We start from the raw sequence: 23,379 nt of genomic DNA, 5'->3' as shown, positions 1-23,379 counted from the left end.
GGGTGAAATTCCACAGTGTGCCATCACAGCAGCAAGATTTGTGACCTGTTGCCACGAGAAAAGGGCAACCAGTGAAGAACACACACCATTGTAAACACAACCCATATCTATGCTTATTTATTTTATCTTGTGTCCTTTACCATTTGTACATTGTTAAAACACTGTATATATATATAATATGACATTTGTAATGTCTTTATGTTTTGAAACTTCTGTATGTGTAATGTTTACTGTAAATTGTTATTGTTTATTTCACTTTATATATTCACTTTATATATTATCTACCTCACTTGCTTTGGCAATGTTAACACATGTTTCCCATGCCAATAAAGCCCTTGAATTGAATTGAATTGGAGGAGGGAGAAGAGAAGGAAGGAAAAGAAAACCAAAATGAATGAGATTAGATGAGTCTGTGAATGAGTGCAGAGTGGGTTTACTGAGGAGTTCACAAAGTATGAACATCTACCAGCCCCTCAAATTTCTTACCAGCCCAAATAGTTTTGGTGCCACAATTACACACCAAAAACACATGAGCATGCTTAATAATGTTTATAAAACAAGAAATAAACAGTATAATACTAGTAAGAAGTAATGTGGTATATTGCTTAATTTAATATTCTGTGACCCCAAAAATGTTCAGCTGCCCCTGTAAGGTTACCTTGGTAATTGGGACGCTGGAGTCCTCAGCTGTGCCTGTGAGAATCTCACGAGTACAGGCCGACGGTGTTATTTCTGCTAGCAGTGGAAGCAAACTCAAACATCAAAAAGAAACCTAGATTGTGAACAAAACAATGTATAACATTTGTAATTGTTTTAAGATGGTCATACCAGGTATAATTTAGCTATTAGGTATATTTTGATTTATTTTAAACAATGATTTGATAAAATATTGAATTTGGCCTTTACTACTATAGTCCATAGAAAAGCATTGAATAACATTCAGAAATGTAAAAGAAGACAGTAAAAATGAATCATAAGGAGTAAGGTGTTGAAGTGCCTGTCCTTTATCTAGGAAATATAACAAAGCTCAGGAAATAGATTCTAGGCAAAACCGTTCGTACGCTACAGACGTTTTTGTGAGAAGTTCGAGATGTCTGACAAACACCTCTGTAGATCAGGCATCTTCCACCCCAGATGCAGAAGGCAGCCATGGGCGGATGCGGTGGCTCGAGAAGCAGCCCATGCAAAAGAACTCGAGCTTAAACTGATTTTGATGGGATTTTGTTTATTATGCTACTTAAATTGACACATGGGTGCGTCAATAGACTCTTAATTTTAGGCTCTTGTGGTAATGTTCAACTGAATGTCCATTACATCAACACAATCACCTGGAAATCAAACAGTGTGCCGGTTCTACATTTTAATAGAATCATAATAATCATAATCTTAACCAATATGAAGATGAACACAAAACCAGTGCTTGACTTGGGATGAAAGAAGTGCAGGAGCTGTCTTTTTCACAGTGGGTCCATTAGACTATGTTCACCAACATTCACAAATGACATTATGCTATAGAGACCTCTGATTATTCATGGTTAAGGGTTCATACACCTATTCCAGGACTTTTAACCACATGTTCATGACTATTATTATAGCCAACATGAAAAAGGTACGCTTTATTGACCCTGGAAGGCTGTGGCGTCTGATCCCATGTAGGCCTTCCATCTCCTGCCGTTGTGCCCTTGATCAAAGCACCCCCACAAAGTAGAACTGGACTGTTAGTCACATGTGGTCAACGTGGTCAATCCTCCATCTGGAGAGCTCTTGGGTGTACAGGTTTTGCTTTTGCTCCAGGCCTGAAACACTGCTTATCAACGTTCTGTTGAGCAGCTGATGTTTATGCTACAATGTGGTTAGACCAGGACTTGAAGAAAAGCCTGCACACCTAGTAGCTATCCTGGAGGATGGTTGCTGTCTTGATATAAAACATGGCAACTTTAGGCCTACAACCAAATACTTTTTGTCTTTATGAAATGATTCCCTCATTAAATGAATCAGAGATCAAATGGATAAGGTAGGCTACTTCAAAGCAAGGTATGTAACTAGACATGTTTATATATAAAGGCTCAAATATTCATGTTAAATTAAAGGAAAATCTATGCACAGCAAGTTACTTGTAAATTAGGCTATTCTTCGCAATTACATGGCTGCTGTTAGAAGGGAATCCCTGCTTCCCAACGGTGTATACTTATTTAGGCTGTCTACAAAACCGCTGGAAATGTGACAACAACATTAATGCTTAGCTAGCTCCAGCCCAAGTCAAGCACCTCACAAAACTGACCTTGGATCAGTCCTGTTCTGAGAAGAAACTGTGTTTCTCTGTGTTTCAGACCTAACCTGAGGGAGGTATGGAGGGAGGAGGAGGAGAGTGTGTCCTGCCCTTAGTTAGCCTCAGCGAGCCAAATTCATCACCACAACTCAAGAGGGAGAAGAGACATTTGTTATAGAAGATACGCCAGATGTTTGGTCATTGTCTCTCTTTCTCCTCTCTCTCTTTTTTCTTCTTTTCTCTGCTCTTTCTCTCTCCATAGAGTCCAGAGCCTGTTCATGTGCTCCCTCCCTTCCTCCCTCCCGGCAGGGTGGAGATGAGGCCTGGACAGCTCTTGGCCCTCTCCTTCCTTAATACAGAGGAGAAATATGTTTTGGCTTCTTCCAGCCAAGCCTTTGGCTCTGGCTCCATACCTCCCTCCTCCCTCCCTCCCTCCCTCCCTCCATACCTCCCTCCATAACTCCCTCCTCCCTCCCTCCTCCTCCCTCCATACCCCCCTCCTCCCTCCCTCTATAACTCCCTCCTCCTCCTCCCTCCATACCTCCCTCCTCCTCTATAACTCCCTCCTCCATAACTCCCTCCTCCATGCCGCCCCCCTCCTCATATCTCCATAACTCTCTCCTCCTCCTCCCTCCATAACTCCCTCCTCCTCCCTCCCTCCATACCTCCCTCCTCCATTCATACCGCCCTCCTTCTCCTCCCTCCATACCTCCCTCCTCCCTCCCTCTATAACTTCCTCCTCCTCCCTCCATACCTTCCTCCTCCTCTATAACTCCCTCCTCCATAACTCCCTCCTCCATGCCGCCCCCTCCTCATATCTCCATAACTCTCTCCTCCTCCTCCCTCCATAACTCCCTCCTCCTCCCTCCCTCCATAACTCCCTCCTCCATGCCTCCCTCCATACCACCCTCCCAGCATCTGAGCATTAAATCAGAACTGGCCCGTCTGTTTCTCCCCACCTCTCGAGCCCATTGTTTCTGGTTTAGTTCCAGGGATGTTAAAGGAAACAGAACTCAGAAACACCACAATTCCACAGCCATTTCCGTCCAGGCGCAAACCACTCACCAGAGAGGGGTGTCTCCAATCAGTCTCTATCCGACTAGCAGGCAGCCATTTTCCTCATTCATTCAATAATATGTTATTGTTACAGCTCAAACCACCACCGTCAGGTCAGGTTACCCCGTCTCCCCTCATCCTCCATCCCATAGCTCACTGAGCGCTTAGCAACTAGCGTTTATCGGGAGAGCACACACTAGCTTCTCTGCACAAACACTATCCTACAACAAAGAGCCAGAGGGAGAGAGGGTGAGATAAAGAGAGAGAGAGAAAGACTGATGGAGAGCTGACAAGCCCCAAAGGAGAGAGATTGTAAGACCTCAGGCAGGACTGGTGTGTGTGTGTGCGCGTGCATGTGTGCAAGTGTGTGTGTGAGAGTGTGTGTGTGTGTGTGTGTGTGTGTGTATGCATGCGTGCACGTGTGTGTGTGTGTGCGTGTGTGTGCATACACATGTGTATAAGAGCTTGAGGAGTTGCTTTGATAGGGGAAATAAGCTCTATAAAGCATCCTATAGAGACAGTTGGTCAACAGCATGTTCATTCCACTGATTCATATTATGACCACAGGCTTATCGATACACACCCACCATAGAACCATGTCTCTCCTCTCCTGCTGGGTGAAGAAAAGACTGTGCAAAGGAGGGTTCAGGACTTCCCAGAAACATGTGAAACCTATATCTGCATCTACATCCCTACTGTCTGTCAACACTGACCATGTACATTTAGCAGACGCTCCTATCCAGATATATATTTTCAGACTGCTCCCATCGTGGGAATTGAACCCACTCCCCTTTTCCACATTATTACGTTACAGCATTCTTCTAAAATGGATTAAATACTTTCCCCCGCCCCTTATCAATCTACACACACAATACCCCACAATGACAAAGCAAAAACAGATTTTTAGAAATGCTTACAAAATGTATTAAAAATTAAAAACAGAAATACCTTATTTACGTAAGTATTCAAACCATTTGCTATGAGACTCGAAATTGAGTTCAGGTGCATCCGGTTTCCATTGATCATCCATGAGATGTTTCTACAACTCGATTGGAGTCCACCTGTGGTAAATTCAATTGATTGGACATGATTTGGAAAGGCACACACCTGTCTATATAAAGGTCCCACAGTTGACAGTGCATGTCAGAGCAAAAACCAAGCCATGAAGTCGAAGGAATTGTCCGTAGATCTCAGAGAAAGGATTGTGTCGAGGCACAGATCTTAGGGAAGGGTAGCAACATTTCTATATCATTGAAGGTCAGAGAGGTGACCAAGAACCCGATGGTCACTCTGCCAGAGCTCCAGAGTTCCTCTGTGGAGATGGGAGAACCTTCCAGGAGGACAACCATCTCTGCAGCACTCCACCAATCAGGCCTTTATGGTAGAGTGGCCAGACGGAATCCACTCCTCAGTAAAAGGCACATGACAGCCCGCTTGGAGTTTGCCAAAAGGCACCTAAAGACTCTGAGACCATAACAAATAAGATTATCTGGTCTGATTAAACCAAGATTGAACTCTTTGGCCTGAATGCCAAGCGTCACATCTGGAGGAAACCTGACACCATCCCTACAGTGAAGCATGGTGGTGGCAGCATCATGCTGTGGGGATGTTTTTCAGCGGCAAGGACTGGGAGACTTGTCAGGATTGAGGGAAAGAACAGAGCAAAGTACAGAGATATTCTTGATGAAAACCTGCTCCAGAGCGCTCAGAACCTCAGATTGGGGTGAAAGTTCACTTTCCATCAGGACAACGACCCTAAAGCACACAGCCAAGACAACGCAGAAGTCACTTGGGTACAAGTCTCTGAATATTCCTTGAGCTGCCCAGCCAGAGGCCGGACTTGAACTCAATCGAACATCTCTGGAGAGACCTGAAAATAGCTGTGCAGCGACACTCCCCATCCAACCTGACAGAGCTTGAGAGGATCTGCAGAGAAGAACGGGAGAAACTCCCCAAATACAGGTCTGCCAAGCTTGTAGCGTCATACCCAAGAAGACTTGATGCTGTAATTGCTGCTAAAGGTGCTTCAACAAAGTCCTGAGTAAAGGGTCTGAATACTTATGTAAATGTGATATCAGGTTTTTTTTACATATTTTTTTAAATTATAAATTAGCAACAATTTCTACAAACCTGTTTTTGCTTTGTCATTAAGGGGTATTGTGTATAGATTGATGAGGGGGAAAAACTATTTAATCCATTTTAGAATAAGGCTGTAATGTAACAAAATGTGGAAAAAGTAAAGGGGTCTGAATACTTTCCGAATGCACTGTACACAGCTGGCAAATACTGACTGCACTGACAGTCAAAGGGAGGGACACTGAGAGAAGAGAAAAATAGAGAGAAATACCAGACAGCGGTGGCTTGCAGGCATTGCTGACATTTGGTATTGATTCCCCAGGTTTTTTATTGCCACTCCACTCTTAAAAGCCTATTGAACAACTGCAGGGAGAACCCCATTGGTCCTGAGGGTCCGCCCAGGACTTTGATCTCTCCTGGTTTTCCCCTTGCTCCGTAGAAAACAGGGAGAAGCTTCGGAAAGGTGCGACGCTCTAATTGGCTACGAGCAGACCAAACTCAAAGCAGCTGTCAAGTGAGGGAGAAAATCTGACAGAAGAGAGAATGCTTCATTAAATACGACAAGAAAGTGCAATCTGGACGTTCTTTTAAATAATTTAACACAGCCGGGTGAATTACGTCTGATTTCTCTAACACTGTAAAGTGCAGTCGAGGAGCACCCAATCTGAAGCTGTAATGGTGAACTACACATTCGCTAACTACCAATTACAAAGTGCCTTGTTTCAGTGCCAGGTAGGTGGAGCTTAATCACTGATCTATGTTCACCTTACATGTTACTTTTATTTCTTATTCTTATCCGTATTTTTTTAACTGCATTGTTGGTTAGGGGCTCGTTAGTAAGCATTTCACTGTACCTGTTGTATTCGGCCCATGTGACTAATACAATTTGATTTCATTTGATTTGGGTTTGATGAAACCAGATCATGATTATGTCCATCAAGTTTAACTATACACAACTGGCCCCAAACCATCCTCCACCTCCCCCCACACTATCACTGTCTAGTTCTGCATGTCTGTTTCTCTAACAATAAACCCACTGTAATATACAGTGGGGCAAAAAAGTATTTAGTCAGCCACCAATTGTGCAAGTTCTCCCACTTAAAAAGATGAGAGGCCTGTAATTTTCATCATAGGTACACTTCAACTATGACAGACAAAATGAGAAAAAAAATCTAGAAAATCACATTGTAGGATTTTCTATGAATTTATTTGCATATTATGGTGGAAAATAAGTATTTGGTCATCTACAAACAAGCAAGATTTCTGGCTCTCACAGACCTGTAACTTCATCTTTAAGAGGCCCCCCTGTTCTCCACTCGTTACCTGTATTAATGGCACCTGTTTGAACTTGTTATCAGTATAAAAGACACCTGTCCACAACCTCAAACAGTCACACTCCAAACTCCACTATGGCCAAGACCAAAGAGCTGTCAAAAGACACCAGAAACAAAATTGTAGACCTGCACAAAGCTGGGAAGAATGAATCTGCAATAGGTAAGCAGCTTGGTTTGAAGAAATAAACTGTGGGAGCAATTATTAGGAAATGGAAGACATACAAGACCAGTGATAATCTCCCTCGATCTGGGGCTCCACGCAAGATCTCACCCCGTGGGGTCAAAATTATCACAAGAACGGAATTATCACAAGAATTATCACAAGACTCAAATCCTGCAGTGCCAGGCGTGTCCCCCTGCTTAAGCCAGTACATGTCCAGGCCCGTCTGAGGTTTGCTAGAGAGCATTTGGATGATCCAGAAGAAGATTGGGAGAATGTCATATGGTCAGATGAAACCAAAATATAACTTTTTGGTAAAAACTCAACTCATCGCGTTTGGAGGACAAAGAATGCTGAATTGCATCCAAAGAGCACCATACCTACTGTGAAGCATGGGGGTGGAAAAATCATGCTTTGGGGCTGTTTTTCTGCAAAGGGACCAGGACGACTGATCCGTGTAAAGGAAAGAATGAATGGGGCCATGTATCGTGAGATTTTGAGTGAAAACCTCCTTCTATCAGCAAGGGCATTGAAGATGAAACGTGGCTGGGTCTTTCAGCATGACAATGATCCCAAACACACCGCCCGGGCAACGAAGGAGTGGCTTCGTAAGAAGCATTTCAAGGTCCTGGAGTGGCCTAGCCAGTCTCCAGATCTCAACCTCATAGAAAATCTTTGGAGGGAGTTGAAAGTCCGTGTTGACCAGCGACAGCCCCGAAACCTGAAGGATCTGGAGAAGGCCCGTATGGAGGAGTGGGCCAAAATCCCTGCTGCAGTGCATGCAAACCTGGTCAAGAACTACAGGAAACATATGATCTCTGTAATTGCAAACAATGGTTTCTGTAACAAATATGAGTTCTGCTTTTCTGATATATCAAATACTTATGTCATGCAATAAAATGCAAATTAATTACTTAAAAATCATACAATGTGTGATTTTTTGGATTTTTGTTTTAGATTTCGTCTCTCACAGTTGAAGTGTACCTATGATAAAAATTACAGACCTCTACATGCTTAGTAGGAAAACCTGCAAAATCGGCAGTGTATCAAATACTTGTTCTCCCCACTGTACCTCCTTTTGTTTGGCCGTTTGGTAAATAAATCGAAACGCGCGTACAACTTACAGCGGAAAGGTCGGACGAAAATTCCAAAAAGTTATATTACTGGTGGTAGAAACATATCAAACTATGTATAGAATAAATCTTTAGGATGTTTTTAGCATAAATGTTCAATAATGTTCCAACCGGAGAATTCCATTGTCTGTAGAAAAGCAATGGAACGAGAGCTACCTCTCATGTGAATGCGTGACTGGGAACGAGGCTGCTGGCAGACCTCTGACTCATTCCCCTCTCATTCTGCCCCCCTTCACAGTAGAAGCCTGAAACAACGTTGTAACGACAGTTGACATCTATTGGAAGCCTTAGGAAGTGCAACATAACCAATATCCCACTGTGTATTCGATAGGGGCTGAGTTAAAAAACTTCAAACCTCCGATTTCCCACTTCCTGTTTGGATTTTTTCTCAGGTTTTTGCCTGCCATATGAGTTCTGTTATACTCACAGACATCATTCAAACAGTTTTAGAAACTTCAGAGTGTTTTCTATCCAATACTAATAATAATATGCATATATTATCATCTGGGACTGAGTAGGAGGCAGTTTACTCTGGGCACGTTTTTCATCCAAAAGTAAAAATGCTGCCCCCTATCCCAAAGAAAAGGGCTTGTAAGTAAGCATTTCACGGTAAAGTCTACACTTGTTATATTCGGCACAAGTGGAAAATAAAGTTTGATTTGGAAGCAGTTACACCACTACAAGACCAAGGGCCTGTGGAGACTGCTGAGCATGTAGAGATGGATGCAAACACAGTTTTGTTCTACTACAGCCTGCGACTGGGGCTTTGTCCCAACAGAGATCGCCAATATGGACGCTTTTCTAAAAGGGCAGGCAGGGACATGTGATGAAAAGAATGTATGAGAGGGATATTCCAGTTTTTTTTTTCTTACAAGAGCTGTCTGTCACCATAGCTGCAACTGAGGGAAGTTTGTGGTTGGAGATTTGGCATGGAAACCAGCAAAAACACATACACACCGACATACACAGAAACACTTGAGAGGGTGACTACCCCTGGCACCCTGTGTGTGTGTGTGTGTGTGTGTGTGTGTGTGTGTGTGTGTGTGTGTGTGTGTGTGTGTGTGTGTGTGTGTGTGTGTGTGTGTGTGTGTGTGTGTGTGTGTGTGTGAGTGTGAGTGTGTGAGTGTGCGTGTGCGTGTGTGTGCGTGCGTGCGTGTTAGAGCCCTGCACACGCATGAATTTTGAGCCCTAGCCATGCCCGCGAAGTTCAGGCAGTACCCTACCCAGGCCCAATTGCTTCTGCCAAATTTAAGGCCCGGCCCGGCCCTGCCTGAAACCAGAAATAACTTCCTCCGTTAGTATATCCATTAGCTGCTCCTCTCTGTCTGTCACTCGCTCTGCTCATGGTGGTTCTGAGTCTGAGCATCAATAGCAACGGCTCTGCTTGGCTCAATGCCGAGACATGAGACAGCAGTTAGTTACCTTTCGTCACTCAGACAAAACTCAAGAAACATTATTATGTTCTGTGAAATAATCTCTCCTGTCTTATATTTGACGAGGTTGAAACTATTCTGACACCATGTTATGATCTTAGATATGACTGTACTTCGCAGCAGAGCACAAGCAAATGGCTCAGCTTCAACATGTTAATGATCCATTTAGTGATACCCTGCCAGTACCCTAGTTATTGATGAAAAGATTGGCCTACCTGGCCTTAACCTGAGGTATAATGTTGGGGCCCATCGGGCTCGGGTCAGGTAGCAGAAATCTAGTGTGTGTGCTGTTGGGCTGTGCCGTCTGTCCAGGGCGGGAGCAGTTCCGTCTGCTGCTCTTCCCCATGGTGGGGGTCATTGTCCAACTCTACCCCAGGCCTAGATAAAATGCCCAGCCCAGAACAACAGCAGACCGCAGCCAGGCATTTTGACTCTCACTGGAGGTCTGACTGCAGCCTGGAGACACCCCACCCATCTGCCCTGATCACGCCCACACACAGCCAGCCAGGCCGTCTACAATATGGCTATATCCTACAGCACAAGACAAACCAACCATCTACTCCTACAAACAGGCTGTAAACCATGTCTGACAGAACACAAGCAACTCACCAAGTGATATTCTGAACAAAAAACGACTAATCCTATCTAGCACCGTGCTCCAAGTCATGTATGAAGTTCTCTCAACCAGAACAAAGGGACCATTTTCCTGTAGTATTGGTCCCAGGGCTCACCAGGGGGGATTCTTCCGTCGTTCCCTCTACTGTAGAGGGAGAAAGAGCAGTCTCCTCACCAGCTGGCTCTGTGAAGAGATCCACTCCCCCATTCCTCCTCTCATCCAACCCTCCATCCACCCCCTCCTCCATTCTGAGCCTTTTGGTTTCACTCCAGCCCCTGTTTGCCTTCTGTGGTTACACGGGCTTCCGATGCCACAATCACTCAACAGTGGAGGCTGAACAAGGCCTTTAAGAGTCCCTGGCAGTCACACAACCCCCCCACACACACACACACTAATCCAGTGTGAAAAAGGGGTCATTGTGCCACACAGTAGTACTAGTGAATGCGGGGTTGGCTAGAGGTAATGCTGACTGCTTTACTGTTTTTAAATGCCTGTTAAACCAATCATTCCTCTCCATCGTCCGCCCACACACGCAGTCACACACACACACGCACACATACACACGCAGTCACACACACACACGCACACACACACACGCAGTCACACACACACGCAGTCACACACACACGCAGTCACACACGCAGTCACACACACACACGCAGTCACACGCAGTCACACACACGCAGTCACACACACACACACACACACACACACACACACACACACACACACACACACACACACACACACACACACACACACACACACACACACACACACACACCTCCTCCTCCTCCTCCTGGCAGCCCACTCACATTCACACAGACACTGCTGCTGTGACCATGCTACAGTTCCCTGTCATGTCAGCTGATGGCTGCATCATACAGAATTTACATTGGGAGTGAAACTCCCCTGACACACACCACTACACGGCTCATCTCTCACAGTTCTCACAAGCCTGGGTATTGTAAGCATGTGTTTCAAGTCAGTGTGTTTGATGCCTGTGTACACGCACGCACACAAACACGTACAGTCACCCACATACACACACTTTGGCAGTGATGAAATTGTCCCGATTGAATCAGAGGTCAGGGACACCAAGCCCCTTTATATGTCACCACACCACAGCCTGGCTTCATGGCTCCCTGGACTGACACACTTCTACCAACATCACATCTCAACTACTAACATGTTTAATCAATGACACACAGAGAAAGCGGGGGGGGGGGGGGTAGTCCAACAGCCACAAAGGGCCAGAGGCTGTGTTCAATCCAAGACACAGGAAAGAACTCTGGGGATGGCCAAGGATTGTGACTGTCTAAAATAAGGCCCTGGCAGGAGCCGGCCGTGGGAGGGATGGTGGGGTGGACAAAGTGTCCCTTTAGGCTAAGCTTAGGTCAGGTCTGCCCGTTTTTGGTACAACGACAACCAGCCTCAAAGAATAAAAAAACAGGTCCTGGATCAGCATTCCCCTACCCAGACCTTCCAATGAATCATGGTAGTATAAATAATACATGTTCCCCTGGATTACACATGTCTATGACAAAGTCAAACAAGAGACTTCTACATTCTGTGGGGAGGGGGGGGGTGCTGTGCCCACCTCTTTCTCATTTCAACACATGCTCAGGTATACTGGCAAGGCCTCATCAACTCTCTCTCAAAGTCTCTAGACAGGTCCAAGGCAAATCAACATGTCAAAGCCTAACCTGACAAATAAGGCTAACAAATAGGCTAAAATCTAAATGATATGGTTAATATGACGGGAATGAAAATGGTAAATAATGAGAGAGATTGCATAAACGACGGCCTCAGATTTCAGAAGTATAAGCAGGTTATTTGCATGTTTCATACATCCTCCAACCTCTCTACCCCTCTGTGTAGGTGATCCGTGTCATAGGTGCAGGGGCCGTGTGTGTACGTTTAGGGTAAGTGTACCTATTAAGCACACCAAAATCTAAGTTTAGACATTTATAAAATACTGTATACTGCCTTAATATCTGTAAGAAAAGTGGAGAAAAAATGAAATGTGAAGTATTTATATGCCCAGAGTGGGTTTAATGGGTGTTCCTAATAAGCCCACTTTATAAATAATCTATTTTCATTTCCAAATGTTCCAAATGTACATTTCTTATGTAACATTTGATTATTTGTAATAATTGTAGGGGAGATTAATATAAACTGATGATTACTATTCATCATGAAAGCCCTCATAACAGGGCCCAATGGTATACACAGAGATCAATGTGGACTTCAGGTCTTGTCAAACACCTGATTCAACTAAACAACTAATCATAGACTTCAATCAAGACATGACTGGTTGAATCACGTGTGTTATTGCTTGGTTATAAACTAAATGTACCCCCACTGGCCCACTGTGGATAAGAAGCCATGCACAAAGACGAGAACACACACAACTTTCAATTAATTATCTGAAAGCTGATTCACATTTGCTGTACTGCTATTATTGTTGCTTAGTTCAACTAGTCTTCCTAAAGCCTGTCTGAAGACTGTTTCAAATCTCCCTCTCTACTGTTGTATTACAAAGGTACAGGTGGTGGACCAACAAACAGAATCACCTGGATGAATGAAGGACAACAATATGACAATGCCCCCACCCAAAAGTGCATGAGTAGTCGCCCAATAGACATATTTTTGTCCACCATTCGTTTGCCTTTTTGTCCATCACTTGTAGGTCTTCTACTGTATCTCAGTTATGCCTGAAACCTGCTCTTATTCTTCTCACTCTGCGTCAACGACTACCTGTCCACTCCAAACGTTTAGGAGAGAGTACAGAGGTTTCTAATTGTTCCTCATCTTGGTAAAGACACCAGGGCCAGATGCATAATATGCAGAACTGTAGTTTGTGTGTTTTAATCAACTTCAATCTAAAGAAAAAAACTATTTATGCTCATGTTCATTGAATATTAGGAATATCAACACACTATCCCCATGTGTTTCAATGCAAACCAGGCTTAATAGGAGCACACTGGGCTTAATTGGAGCACACTGGGCTTAATAGGAGCACACTGGGCTTAATTGGAGCACACTGGGCTTAATAGGAGCACACTGGGCTTAATAGGAGCACACTGGGCTTAATTGGAGCACACTGGGCTTAATTGGAGCACACTGGGCTTAATTGGAGCACACTGGGCTTAATAGGAGCACACTGGGCTTAATAGGAGCACACTGGGCTTAATAGGAGCACACTGGGCTAAATAGGAGCACACTGGGCTTAATTGGAGCACACTGGGCTTAATAGGAGCACACTGGGCTTAATAGGAGCACACTGGGCTTAATAGGAGCACACTGGGCTTAATTGGAGCACACTGGGCTTAATAGGAGCACACTGGGCTTAATAGGAGCACACTGGGCTTAATTGGAGCACACTGGGCTTAATTGGAGCACACTGGGCTTAATAGGAGCACACTGGGCTTAATAGGAGCACACTGGGCTTAATAGGAGCACACTGGGCTAAATAGGAGCACACTGGGCTTAATTGGAACAACAGTAATTTATGGTAAAAAATAGAGAATAGCAAAGTCTACTCATAAAATATTTGGAAACCAATGGTTTGGGGTATAAATATACACAGTTAGTATTAATCATATCAAACAATATGTATTTATTGCCATTCACATTCTGCATAGAGGGTGTGCTTTTGGTGCTACTGTACCTTTTAAGCCCACCTGAGATAAATGTCAAATTTACACAAATGTAATCTATGTATACAATGGAAGGTTCATTTAACAGTAAAACAAGACAAAATGCATTAAAAAAATGTATGCTGTGAATGCCTGAAATCTATTATCTTGATGCAGTTGCAAGTTATGTTGCTTTTGAGTGACTGTGACATGCAGGCATGAAAAACCCATATATTCAATTGGCAAGAAATAGTCATTACTGCCCATGAAATATGCTATCATGTGCATACATCAGTACAATAATATCTTAATATTACATAAAGTATTTGAAAATGGCCACTAGTGGGAACTGTTTATTTAGTTGAAACAAACACTAAACAGCAGAAATGTTTAAACAAAAAAACTTCATTATTTGAATCCAAAGATGGAAGTGAGTTTAACGGGTATGTGGGCTTAATAAGTACACTTACCCTAGATATGTGTCTAATTCCACCCAATCTGTAGGTGTAACCAGTTTACCCCCTACCCATGTGAGATAATGATATGAAGCTTATGAGGCCATCGGTAAACCAAAGAGGATCAATTGAATTGGACAAACCCAACATAGGCTGCCTCAAATAATCCCTACATTTGAGGAGCCCTCTTTCACTCCCTTTAAAATCCACCTACTTATAGCCAAGATGATGAGCTTCTCTATCTCACCTGAACTCTTTCATCCACTTTCAGTTTGAACTTCTTCCCTCAGTCTTACATTTCCATGTGACTATTTCTGTCCCCTCTCTTTTGATAGTGTTTAAGTGAGTGTGTCCCAATTTTCATCTTCTGTATTTCATAAATGTAAGTCTTTCCTTGGAATGTGAATCGCTACAACTGGCTGTGTAAGAAAATCTCCTTCCATTCTCCTGCTGGTGAGATGAAGGTCTATTTCAGGCTATGCATGAGGAAGAGGGTCTGTCAGAAAGCTTACTGAACATAAATGATGAAATCATCTGGTCAGTTGTACTGCTTTCCTGACGCTACATTGAGAAACGCTAGCTGTCTGTACCTGTGTTTAGAATCCTACACATTTTTGGAACATTTTGTCAGCCCAAGCTTCTCCTGGTTTCTTCTCCGTTGAATGACGCTTGTATGTGAGCACTGAGAAGGAGAAGTTGTCTTCCCTCACTCACTCTAATTCCATCTTTCACGCTCCTTCTCTCTCTCTCAATCTAAAGATTAGCCATTTTAGATTGACCACCATGAATACAGTTCATCCTGAAAAACACCCACTTCAACAGGCCAAAGGGACATGATGGAACAATTCATTTGGCGTTTACACCAAGGGCATCTACCACGGGGAGATAGATAGACCATGGAGTGGAGAAGAGGAAGAACAGAGTGAGTAGAGAGGACGAGGAGAAAAGCCCTAGCTAGCAGATGGCCTAAATCGTCCACAGAGAGTATTCTCGCTCTCTCCAGAGTCAGGGCAGCCATTAAGAGAAAAGCCTTCTGCTAGAGGACCATTTCACTGTGAACACTCACTCCAGCATAGGGAGGAGGAATCCAACAGCCCAGCTAGCTATAGAACGAACAAACAGCCTCCAGCACCTGGTCATGACACATGCACACACTCTCATGTACGCTTGGGCACACACACACTCATGCAAACAAACACTCGCGCAAACACACACTCGCACGCACACACAAACCCACTGCTTACAGCCCCAAGATGTGTGTGAGTTTGTTTGTGTGTGTGTATTCTGTTACGCAACGGGAGAGCTCTTCCCATCTGTGCCTCTACAGCCCCCGCATCCCTGACCAGTGAAGCAAGAAACCATATATCAGCCTTGCACTCTGCCTCAGCTTTATCCTCTTCACCCTCTTTCTCCCCATCATCCTCAACATGTTCACTGATCCTCAACCTCTTCCTCCTCCTCCCCATCATCCTCACTCAGCTAACCACTATCAGAAAACATATCCTATTCTCCGTCCCAGGAGCGTCATCTAACAGATTCCATACATTTCAAAATCCAGATTAGCCCCCAAATACATGAGTGCAAAATCTCCCATATCGTCTGTGGCATTGTAACTGACCCCGCTCTGCCTATTGTTGTGTGAAATGTACTAAAACAAAGAGACCAGACAAGAGTGAGATAATCCCACAGATCACAGCTGGGAAGGAGTAAGAGCGTTAGCCACATGCTAGGCCTCTTACTGTGCAGCCTGCCTGCAGCCCCAGCCAGCCAGCCAGCCAGCCAGCCTAGCATAGAGCAAGGCCAGAGAAATGAGAGATGGACACTGTTTGTGGAGGGACTTTCAATAAGAGGGTGGCTATGTGCTATTCATCACTTTCAATCTTTACAAGTGTGAGCGCATGTCACTGGAAGAGCAGGTATACCCTACAGGCCTGAATTCAACAGTCATGAATGATGTCCCTATAGATGACAATGGGTCAACAGTAATGAAGACTCTGAAATGATTAAGAATACAAGGAGATATTTTAGACTCGCAGAATACAGATCATTCCCAATCAAAGAGAACATCACCAGTGCTGGAGCGAGAGAGAGTCTGTTTCCTGTCACACCCTCAGTACAGGGGTTAGTGTGCAGCTGCTGCCCCCCCCCCCCCCACCACCACCACCGGAGCAGAACAGACAGTCTTATCTGCCTCTCTGCACACACACAGGGCTCATCCTGGCACAGGAACAGGTGCCTGCTGCCAACGACCCACAGCTTGATCAACGACCCACAGCTCGGTCTGCTCTAATAGGGTGCCAGGGCTGCTGTGGGAGGGCGGGCTCTAAAACGCCACTCACCTTGTCAGCAGAAAGCCCAGGGAAACCAGGTCAGAAAGAGCCACGTCACATGACACCACTGCAGCTAGCGCATTTGAACCCAACCGCCCAAGCCTCTAGCTCCGAGCTAACCACTCTGTTAGCTCCAGCCATAATTGGGCCTGGAGGCAACAAACAGGTTAAATATATTACTGAAGATGATTGTTTGGGGCGAGAGAGAGGGGAAGAGATAGCTTTTTTTTGTCCAGGACTACAGTAAAAGCTTTTTAGAAAAAAGCTGGGTGGGTTTCAGAAATAGTCGTGGACTGAGTCAAAAGCCTCTCTCAGCCGGCGTCCCAAATGGCATTCTTTCCCACATATAGTACACTGCTCTTGTAGTGCACTGCATAGGGGACATGGCATGCATTTGGGACACATACTCTGTCTCCCATGGTTGGCTGGCTGAGGCTCACAGACACCTGTGGTTGGAATTCCACGCACGGAACCCTGGGAGCCAAGCGTCTGTCTGAGGAAGACCTCCCTGTCTCAACTCGGACTGACTGCATTTGTTATTCACTCAACTGAACTCACATTCCAGGAAGATAGAGGTAACTCTCCTACACAAGGCCACTCAGAAGACACAGTCAGGTATAAACACAAACACACGCAGGCACTGAGTGACACACACACTTTGAGGCTCATGTATCCCTCTATCCTCTTCACAAAGAGTGTACCTGCTCAGAGACAAGGTGGAGAAGACAACAGCGTCAAAATGCCCTGAGAGAAGAGTGAATGAGGAGGGGAAAGCTGCTTACCCAGACAAAAGAAAACAATGCTCACAATTCATTGTTCTGCGATTTTTAGGAGGAGCCCCATGTCTCACAAGGTTTAGTGGAACTATGACCGTGTAATGAACAGACAGTGAAGAGATCACCGAGTAGGCAGGTTTCTATGGTTTCTCTCAGTCAGGAGGTCAAACCTGACATTTCAGCCAAGGAACATGTAAAGTACCAGAAACTACACACAATAATCAAGTGCACCAATTCCAGGACCAGCAGTTGTGAGATTGCAATTGAAACCATTAGATTTCACTAGTTTCGATGCTCTAGTCTAAATCCTACCCGTGTGTATGATGAGACTATGAACACATCCCCCTTCCTCCATACATGGCAGTCAGTCAACCCTGCCAGGCAGCGGTCAGCGTGCAACAGCCTCTTAAATCTCCAGACATGAACGGAGCAGCGACTAGAGCTAAGATTAGAGGGCAGCCGCCACTCACCCAGGTCTCCATGGAAACTGTTGTCATGGGAGGCTCTGCTGGCCGGTGTGGAGTTCGGATCGAGTGGGGGCCAGATCTGGCCAGTCTTGCGGACGCTCACAATGGTAGCTTCAGACATGACCACGTGGCCCTGCTGGTGGTGGCGCTTCTGGGACTGTGGCGTGGGGGGACTGCTGCTGTCAAACGAATGCTGGGAGTTCTGGGAGTTCTGCGAGGGTGAGCGGCTCTTCTCCCTGAAGGGCCGGCGGTAGGCAGTGGTGGGACTGGGTGACACATGGCTGGACTGGCCAGACGAGAAGTCCTCCTCACTGGATGTTAGATTCTCATTGGAACTACAGTCTGGTGTGTAGCCGCCGCCTCCGCCCCCCACGTCCTCAAAGCTACCGGGAGAGTAGGAGCGCCGGGGCCAGGTCAGGTGGTGCTCTTCTCCGATGTGGTCCCTCATGATGACGCCCCCTCTTCCATCCCCCCCACCCTCACCCATCATCACCCCGCCCACGTAGACGCTGGTGTAAGGCTGGAAGTCAGAGGGGTGCCACGGGGGTGGAGGGGGCTGTTTGCCCCCGTTGGCCTTGGGGTGGCGTGGGTTGGGGTCCCCATCCTCGTATTCAGCATCGTACCCACAGGTGCTCTCTGTAGAGCGCCCCCTGTAGACAGGCCGAGTGCGGAGCTCACCTGCCACAGTGGCCAAGTTGCCTGGCAGGGAGTGCAGAGATCTCTTGCGCTCCATTTGCATGGCCTGGCTGCCCAGGGTGCTGATCTTGTCAGAGACGTCTCGGTCATTGACCCTGACCAGGCCCCTGTCATGGTGGAAGTCCATGTTGGTGTAGAAGGGCTGCTGCTTCTCCTGGCTCTTCCCTCCATCCCCGGCAGAGTGAGAGTTTGCCCGCTTGATCCTCTCAAAGTTAGACCTTAGCGCTGCCACCCCCAGTCCCATGCCAAGCTTGTCATTGGGGTCAGACAGTAGGTCCTTGTTTGGGGGTGGGTTTTGGCGGCGAGGGGATATACCTCCTTTCTGTTTGGAGGGCGAGAGGCCGTCTGTCTCACAGGGCTCTACCTGCTGGGGTACCTCGTAGGCAGACTGGAGCTCCAGCCCGTCTCCGTGGGAGGATGACTTCCGGGCTGGAGGGGGTCTAGGTTTGGACCTAGCCTCCCCCACCGGTTGGAACCGGCTCCGCTCCCCCTGTTCCTGCACGTGTGGCTGCTGAGACTCAGCGCCAAGCCCTGCCTGGTCCCCTCCCTCGTTCACCTGGGCCTTCCTGAAACCCCAGCGCTGGCGGTCATAACTCTTCCTCTCCTTGGCCAGCAGCGTCTGCAGATAGATCATACGGAAGCGCTCCTTGTTCACCTCCAGCTCTAGCCGCCGGATGGAGGCTTTGCACTTCTCAAGCTCCTGTTCGATGCACCCCACTGACCTAAGCTCCATCTTTGGGGGGTCCGACTCGGGGAACTGTGCTTTCCATGCTTCAATAAATCCCACAGGCTCTACCATTGTTGATATTTACTGTACAGCAGTAGATCTGACTGGGGTGATGTCACCAGTAGTCTACGGGCTCGTTATTTCTCGTCTATCATACAGTATCTAATAGGGAAAAAATCTGAATGTACCTAGAGAAACTACTATAGAAAAATACCATTCATATTAATGGTATGTTAATTAAACCAGTTCAAAAACTGACAATTTAAGTGTTATCACCTCTTTACCGATTCGCAGTGACAATATATTTAATCGTCAACAATAGCAATAGGCTTATCACTCAAACCTGCGAATGTGTCAGACACGAATCATATTTGATGACGGTCTCGCCTCTTCTGCATTATTCCAGAAAAAAATATGACATCTCCTGAGCGGATGATCTTCTGGATATAGAACTCCCGTGTGATGAGAAAGTGATAACGGCTCTCCAACTACTAACTTTCCATTGTCTTATTCAAGTCAAGCTTTTTCCATATATTCCATAATCGATGAACTTCGTTTACTCAGATGACAACATCCCTGTTCCATGATCACCGGCTCCAGCTGTTCCTAGATCTTTATTCCAGCTCAGCGTCCAAGGAGAATGGCATAAAATGAGAGAAAAGAAAGAATGATGGTTTCCCCACAACAAATTCATTTTATCTTGTTCCTATCCCGAATCGAGGATAAATTATAATTTGTTTTCCCTTGTTATCCCATGTTTTCGCGGTTCATTGTTAGTGTACAGTTTATCCAGATCTTCACTGTTCATCGCCTATGGACCCCTGTGGTTGCGTGTTCTAGTCTCGTACTGGAGACAGAGGGCTGCAGGAAAGGGAGGGGCCAGACGGAATATGATTGACAGTGGTTGCGCTCGGTTTCCGTTCAATTAAAGAGACAAGGTATAAATGTATTCAACTGTATTCCACATAACAATGATCAGGCAGTAGATAATTTATTGATATTTCAGTAAATCCTATAAGCATAATCATCTAAGCGAAACTTGGATGTAGCCTATATTATATTCCATTTATATCTGTCTTTATTTGAGCATTGCAGCTTAGATGATAGAATGGAGAGTTAATAATCTATTGTTGCATTATTCTCTTCGTATGGACTGAGAAAATGCAAATTATATGCTACAGTAATTGAAATCAACCCCCCGTGCAGGTGTGATACTTCTGGGCGAATGGCACTTCCGGAATGCCTAATATGACACCACAATGCCACCTTGTGGGCTGTTCACGTAAAGTGGATACAGTAGGCTAATGATTATTTTAAACAGGGTGGTTCGATCCCTGAATGCTAATTGGCTGACAGCCGTGGTATATCACAGGTATGACCAAACAGTTATTTTTACTGCTACGTTGGTAAACAGTTGTTTGTGATATATAGCCAATATACCACGGCTAAGGGCTGTGTCCAGACACTCCGTGTTGTATCATGTGTAAGAACAGCCCTTAGCCGTGGTATATTGGCCATATACCACACTCCCTTGGCCTTATTGCTTAAATAAACTCCATTCAAATCGACAAGTCCACAATATAGGAGTACGGTAGTTGTAGTACAATAGTAACTTTCTATTGTGGAAAAAGTACCCAATTGTCATACTTGAGTAAAAGTAAAGATACCTTCATAGAAAATTAAAGTCGCCCAGTAAAATACTACTTGAGGAGAAGTATTTGATTTTAAATATACTTAAGTATCAAATGTAAATGTAATTTCTAAAAATATACTTTAGTATGGTATGAATAGTTAAAAATTCCTTATATTAAGCAAACCAGATGGAACCTTTTTGTTGTTGACGGATATCCAGGGGCACACTTCAACACAGACATAATTTACAAATGAAGAATGTGTTTAGTGAGTCCACCAGATCAGAGGCAGTAAGGACGACCAGGAATGTTCTCTTGAAATGCATTCAAAATGTAACAAGTACTTTGGGGTTTTAGCAAAAATGTATGGAGTAAAAAGTATATTATTTTCTTTAGGAATTTAGTGAAGTAAAAGTTATCAAAAGTACACATACCCCAAAAAATGATGGAAGTAGTACTTTCAAGTATTTTTACTTAAGTACTTTAGATAACTGCTTTCTATGTCCAATCTAATTAGCTGACATGCTACATACAGGTAACTGCCAAAATAAAGCAAACGTTTGAGTAAATAAGGGATGCAAAGTATATTGAAAGCAGGTGCTTCCACACAGGTGTATTAGCATCCCATAATGCCTAGGATCAGTTGCCCATTATTTTGGCTAGCATGGCTAGAAGAGATCTTAGTGACTTTGAAAGAGGGAGGGAGAGAACCCATATTTCCCTGAGATTACACAGATCCACAAAGAATTTGAAAAAACAAACCCAATTTTGATAAACTCCCATACCTATTGGGAAAATACCACAGTGTGCCATCACAGCAGCAAGGTGTGTGACCTGTTGCCACAAGAAAAGGGCAACCAGTGAAGAACAAACACCATTGTAAATACAACCCATGTTTGTTTTCCCTTTTCTACTTTAACTATTTGCACATAAAATTACATTTGTAATGTCTTTGTTCTTTTGGAACTTTGTTAATGTTTACTGTTCATTTTTATTGTTTACTTCACTTCTGTTTATTATCTAGTTAACTTGCTATGGCAACGTTAACATATGCCAATAAAGCCCTTAAATTTAATTGAGAGAGAGAGATGAGGAAACGAAGCTTCCTGAAGCATTGAGGCTTTCCAGCCAATTGTCTCAAAAATAGGTTATTTACTAGGTGATTCATTATCTGTTCACAATGCATATTAGTGACATCTGCTGGACAGCAATAAATAGCAATGTGTGATTATTAGAGTTTTTCTCCACTTATCTGTGGTGCAGCGGTAAATCTTTGGTTTTAATAGCCTACACTTTTTGCCTTCAAACGTACTATTTTTCCAAAGTGGAATCTATGACATTATTTAGGATGCTTCAGACAAAAAAACTTTTTTCAAAATAGTGTTCCTAAAGAAGAATTCGACGTCATACCCTCACGTCCCTGAATGTTCCATAGTTCCCATTGTGAACTACCAGTCAGGTGAAAGTCCTTGCACAAATTCCTAAATATATCTACGATAAGTACGATTTCCTGTACAGGTGGGTGTTTGAAAGCAGTTAAATTGAATAAAGTACCGGAAACAAGGCGAAATCAGTGGGATCTCGCATTTTTCAACACATGGTTTTAAAAAGCATGATCAAACGAAGCTTCGGACATCGTTGATGATGTTCAAGGTCAAATCATGACGTCAGTGATATTCAGATCAGTCAATAGGAGTTTTACAAAGAGGCCCGAGTTCGCGAGTTGGAATTCCGAGTTGGATGACCGTTCAAAACGATTTTTCCCAGTCGAGGCTCGTTTTTTTCCGACTTCCCAGTTGTCCTGAACGCACTGAAGTCGGAAGTCAGAGATTTCCGCGTCTCCTGTTGTTTTGAACGTTGTTCTGAAAGTGCAGTGGTGTAAAGTACTTAAGTAAAAATACTTCAAAACACTACTTAAGTAGTTTTTGGTGGTATCTGTACTTTATTATTTATATTTAACTACTTTTACTTCACTACATTCCTTAAGAAAATATCGTACTCTCCATAAATTTTCCATTACATCCAAAAGTACATTTTGAATGCTGAGCAGGACAGGAAAATAAACTCAGCAAAATAAGAAACGTCCTCTCACTGTCAACTGCGTTTATTTTCAACAAACTTAACATGTGTAAATATTTAAATGAACATAACAAGATTCAACAACTGAGACATAAACTGAACAAGTTCCACAGACATGTGACTAACAGAAATTGAATAATGTGTTCCTGAACAAAGGGGGGATGAAAATTAAAAGTAACAGTCAGTATCTGGTGTGGCCACCAGCTGCATTAAGTACTGCAGTGCATCTGAACTGCACCAGATTTGCCAGTTCCTGCTGTGAGATATTACCCCACTCTTCCACCAAGGCACCTGCAAGTTCATGGACATTTCTGGGGGGAATGATCTTAGCCCTCACCCTCCGATGCAACAGGTCCCAGACGTGCTCAACGGGATTGAGATCCAGGCTCTTCACTGGTCATGGCAGAATACTGACATCCCTGTCTTGTAGGACATCACACAGAACGAGCAGTATGGCTGGTGGCATTGTCATGCTGGAGTGTCATGTCAGGATGAGCCTG

General features: G+C 44.5%; 1 protein-coding gene across 1 annotated transcript in view; it reads right to left on the bottom strand.

Moving 5' to 3' along the window:
- LOC135518023 (breakpoint cluster region protein-like) overlaps positions 1 to 20,018 on the bottom strand; it is a 143,272-nt gene extending 123,254 nt beyond the window's left edge. Inside the window, exon 1 of the mRNA XM_064942846.1 lies at positions 17,750 to 20,018. Within this exon, the coding sequence (XP_064798918.1) occupies positions 17,750 to 19,241 (1,492 nt within the window). The 5' untranslated portion in view covers positions 19,242 to 20,018. The remainder of the gene's footprint in view (positions 1 to 17,749) is intronic.
- Positions 20,019 to 23,379: the final 3,361 nt, after the last annotated feature.

This window comes from Oncorhynchus masou, chromosome 28, assembly GCF_036934945.1.
Source record: "Oncorhynchus masou masou isolate Uvic2021 chromosome 28, UVic_Omas_1.1, whole genome shotgun sequence".
Lineage (NCBI taxonomy): Eukaryota > Metazoa > Chordata > Actinopteri > Salmoniformes > Salmonidae > Oncorhynchus > Oncorhynchus masou.
This window is presented reverse-complemented; position numbering and strand designations above follow the sequence as displayed.